The sequence below is a fragment of the Branchiostoma floridae genome, chromosome 4 (assembly GCF_000003815.2).
Source record: "Branchiostoma floridae strain S238N-H82 chromosome 4, Bfl_VNyyK, whole genome shotgun sequence".
Taxonomy (NCBI): Eukaryota; Metazoa; Chordata; class Leptocardii; order Amphioxiformes; family Branchiostomatidae; genus Branchiostoma; species Branchiostoma floridae.
Genome location: NC_049982.1, coordinates 21,163,759 through 21,167,559, shown reverse-complemented (window position 1 = coordinate 21,167,559; position 3,801 = coordinate 21,163,759). Strand labels below are relative to the sequence as shown.

The 3,801-nt window shown below is 40.2% G+C and overlaps 1 protein-coding gene across 1 annotated transcript in view; it reads left to right on the top strand.

Moving 5' to 3' along the window:
- LOC118413370 (COP9 signalosome complex subunit 4-like) overlaps positions 1 to 653 on the top strand; it is a 2,455-nt gene extending 1,802 nt beyond the window's left edge. The window contains 1 exon segment of the mRNA XM_035816723.1: positions 1 to 653. This exon segment is cut by the window's left edge and continues 8 nt beyond it. Coding sequence (XP_035672616.1) covers positions 1 to 283 — 283 coding nt within the window. The 3' untranslated portion in view covers positions 284 to 653.
- The last annotated feature ends 3,148 nt before the right edge of the window (positions 654 to 3,801 follow it).

Genomic DNA, 3,801 nt, shown 5'->3' with positions numbered 1-3,801 from the left:
CAAGCTGTACAACAACATCACGTTCCAGGAGCTGGGAGCGCTGCTCGAAATCCCGCCGGCCAAGGCCGAGAAGATCGCCTCTCAGATGATCTCCGAGGGGCGTATGAACGGCTACATCGACCAGATTGATGGAATAGTCCACTTTGAGTCGCGGGAGGCGCTGCCCATGTGGGATAAGCAGATCCAGAGTCTGTGTTTCCAGGTCAATAACCTTTTAGAGAAAATCTCCCAGCATGCACCTGACTGGGCAGCATCTGCCATGGACGCACAGATGTCATCATGAGTTTGACACTTTCATGGTTATGAGATAATGGTAGCCAACACAAAGGGTTGTTCATGTTTATCTTAATGAAGTAACGTCTTTGTAGCCCATTTGCCATCTCATTTTAAAAATGAGGGTACAATGCATCAAAATGGCAAGTGTTGACACGTGTACAGATTGGTGGTGTTCTATGTATTTCATTGCATACGTCACCATTGTCCTCCCTGTTGATACCATGCTAGTGGTAAGAGGTCTTGCTGAGAAATAGCCAATTGTTAACACTTCAGTACACCAGTATAAGCACCTTCAGACAGCTTGACATCTGGCGCTATTTGTCAGGAGAGTTCTGTGCAAACTTCAAAGTTATCCTAATAAAGGAAGAGAGAAGCACTGAATGTCTAATTGTGTCTGTTACTGGGAGTTGACTTCAGTACTTTTTGCCTTGCCGCCGGCAAGGCTTTACGCCAGCTTTCTTCCATGGATCCATGGATCCATGGACGGACCTGTTAACCCAGCCCTTCCAAAGCCCCTTCCAAAGGCCCTTCTTTCCTTGCCGAGTTTCATGGCTTAGTTAGACAATGGTACATTCCAGGCGAGTATTAAAACGCTCTTCTAGACGCATGTTACTGTATGTGGTCCAGCGTAATAAATCTACGCTTTAACTCACCATGTTTATATAAAGATATATCACAAATTGCATCAGAAGGAACTTAGTTACCTCCATGAAATGTTATGGAATGGAGGTTATATTTTCTGTTATGTGTCTCTGTCTGTGTAGATGATTACTCAAGAACGGCTGAATGGATTGGTTTCATACTTGTTGTGTTGGTGGGGTGTGATAAAAGCTCGCGTCGATGAGATTTTGGGAGCCGTATCTGTCGTTATAATCGATGTAATAAGATCAGAAATCACCCCTATATTTGAGATATATTGGTACAGGCATCGTGCTTTATGTGTTTGTTAATGGGCTTAGCTCCAAGCAGATGGTGAGGTGACAGCTGTTTGGGGAACCCCAAGTTTTTTTAATATGATAATTATTTTATTTATGTCTGCTTAGGATATCATGGAGATGTGAAGCGTAAGTATAATTGTAAGAAGTTGAGGTACATTTAACGATAATGCTTAACAGGTATGGATGTCTCACATACTGTACTGCTGATTTGAGTGACATGGTGATTAAAATGCCATTAGGTCCTCTCATCTGGGTTGGGTGTCAGAAGTTTTATGGGCGATACAGATGTTCTGATTTTGTTATGATAAGGGACAGTTGTTAGTTGTCTCTTTCGTAGCCAATGGCACTTGTTTTTTAGCAGACGGGGTTGGCGCCAAGTATTCATCTTACAGTTGGTGTAGGTCTGTCAGAGGAAAGTGTGCATCTCGTTTTTGTACCGTGTGAACAGCTGATGTTATGACATATTGGTGGAAAATCAAATCACCATCTGACTAAAGTTGGCCACATCCCTTCTTCTTTCTGAGTTTCCCAACTTCCTCCCACCACACAGCTCTGAGGCACATAGACGAACCTCAATAATGCTGACAACCTTAGACATTTTAAATGCCAAACATCAAGCTTAAGGAACACCACGCTACCATATGCCGTCGACCTCTTAAACGCACATTACACAATTAAGTGTCACGTTTTGATAATTACTAATCAGATGGACATCCTCTGTGTCATTAAAGAAATACACCACTACTTTCCCATAACATTTATATTATATAACCATTACTCTCAAATACAACCGACTATAAACATACATACCATCCACAAAAAAGCAATAAATATTTCATGGAGGTATGGGGTCCCCGAACTCTAGTTTGTAATAAAAATAATGCATATTCATTGTGGGTCAAAAAGTTTTACAAAACCTGTTTAATGTGCCAATAATTCATCTGACATAAATTATGATAATGAGAAGGGAGGGGGGCGACATGTGGAACTCGGGATTTTTAAGCGTAGAATCTAGTCTAACTTACCAAAATAACATAAAATACGCGGCAAGGCACAGCTTTTTTAAAAAGATTTCTTGTTTGATGTAAGTCCGGATACTACATCTGGGTTTGGTATGAGAAGCACTTTGCTTACTGCATGTTTGATAGTTACAAATGTTCCTGGGACAGTGGTACTGGAGCTAACTGATAAATTACTGATACCCACTAGTCAGATCTAACCATCCTGTGATAGTGAGAGATAGTGTGACACGGGCTAGCTTCCTGAAAAGTTTGGTCAAATCCAAGCTGAGCCAAACCATGAGGTATTTTTTATGACGAAGATCTCAGCTAGCACTACAAAATGCACACTTTATAATAACATGTTATCCATGGAAATTCAAAAGTCCAATTAACATTGTAACATAATCTAACATTTATATGGTGGACATGAGTAGCCTTGGAGTTATCTAAGTACATAACTAGCCAGTAGGATACCACAAGCAACATAAGAGTGCCAAGTGTACATTGTACGGCAGCAACAGGTTTCATTCCTTGAGAGTATGGCATATTGTAGTTTGTGCCAAAGTTGCAAGATGTCTCTTTTGTACTGTACCCTAGATGATGCATGGAGGTTTTGTAAGAACAGCATTCTATCAGACATTCAAGGCCCCCTGTTTCTGTATGATAGAAGATACTCAAAAGATCACCCATGTTTAAAATATACACTTTTGGGGTTAGAATGCTGTAGATATAGCACTGAAATTATTAGTCATCACCAGTGCTTCTGTTTCAATTGTAGCAATAAATCATGACATGGGTCATGGTTTGCTTCTGTTTCAATTGATGGCTGCATTATTGGTGTTTTAGGTGTTGTGTACAGTTGTATATAAATCTAGGCATGCATTAGCAAGTGCAATAGGTCATGTATACATAACATTACTGAGTGGTATATTAAAGTGAAATAAGTTTGTGCCCTCTAAACGAACCTTCTTTGGAACTGCAGGGGGAGTTTCAGTTGCAGATTTGTAACAGGATGAGATGAAGATGGGATTAATGATTTTTTTTCTTCTGATTTTTAACCTGTATATCTTTGATAAAGACCAGCATCAGGGCATGTTAATCTAATCTCCAAGCAGATCCTACGGTAGCATAAGATAGTATCAAAAGCTGGCAGAGGACTGAAGCCGGCTTAGGAGTGTGTTTCGCTACCGGGAAATGGACACCTTTTGGCTGACTACAGTCTTTGGCCAGTTTGGTACTATCTTATGCCATGGCAAATGGACACCTTTTGGCTGACTACAGTCTTTGGCCAGTTTGGTACTATCTTATGCCATTGTGGGATCTGCTTGGAGATTAATGTTAATCAAGCAAATTTGGATTTGTTTTGTTGGACTTGCACAAGTACACATGTACCTTGTCATTATCAAGGTAAGATACTACACATGTATTTCATGCCAAAAAGCAGTTACTCAAGCAACTGGATATGATTTTGGAAAATCATATCCAGTTGCTTGATTAACTGCTTTTTGACATATGTTATTACCTGCATGTCTAACCTACATCGACACATGTATTTCACCATGAAAAAAACAACAACCAGTCAGTCA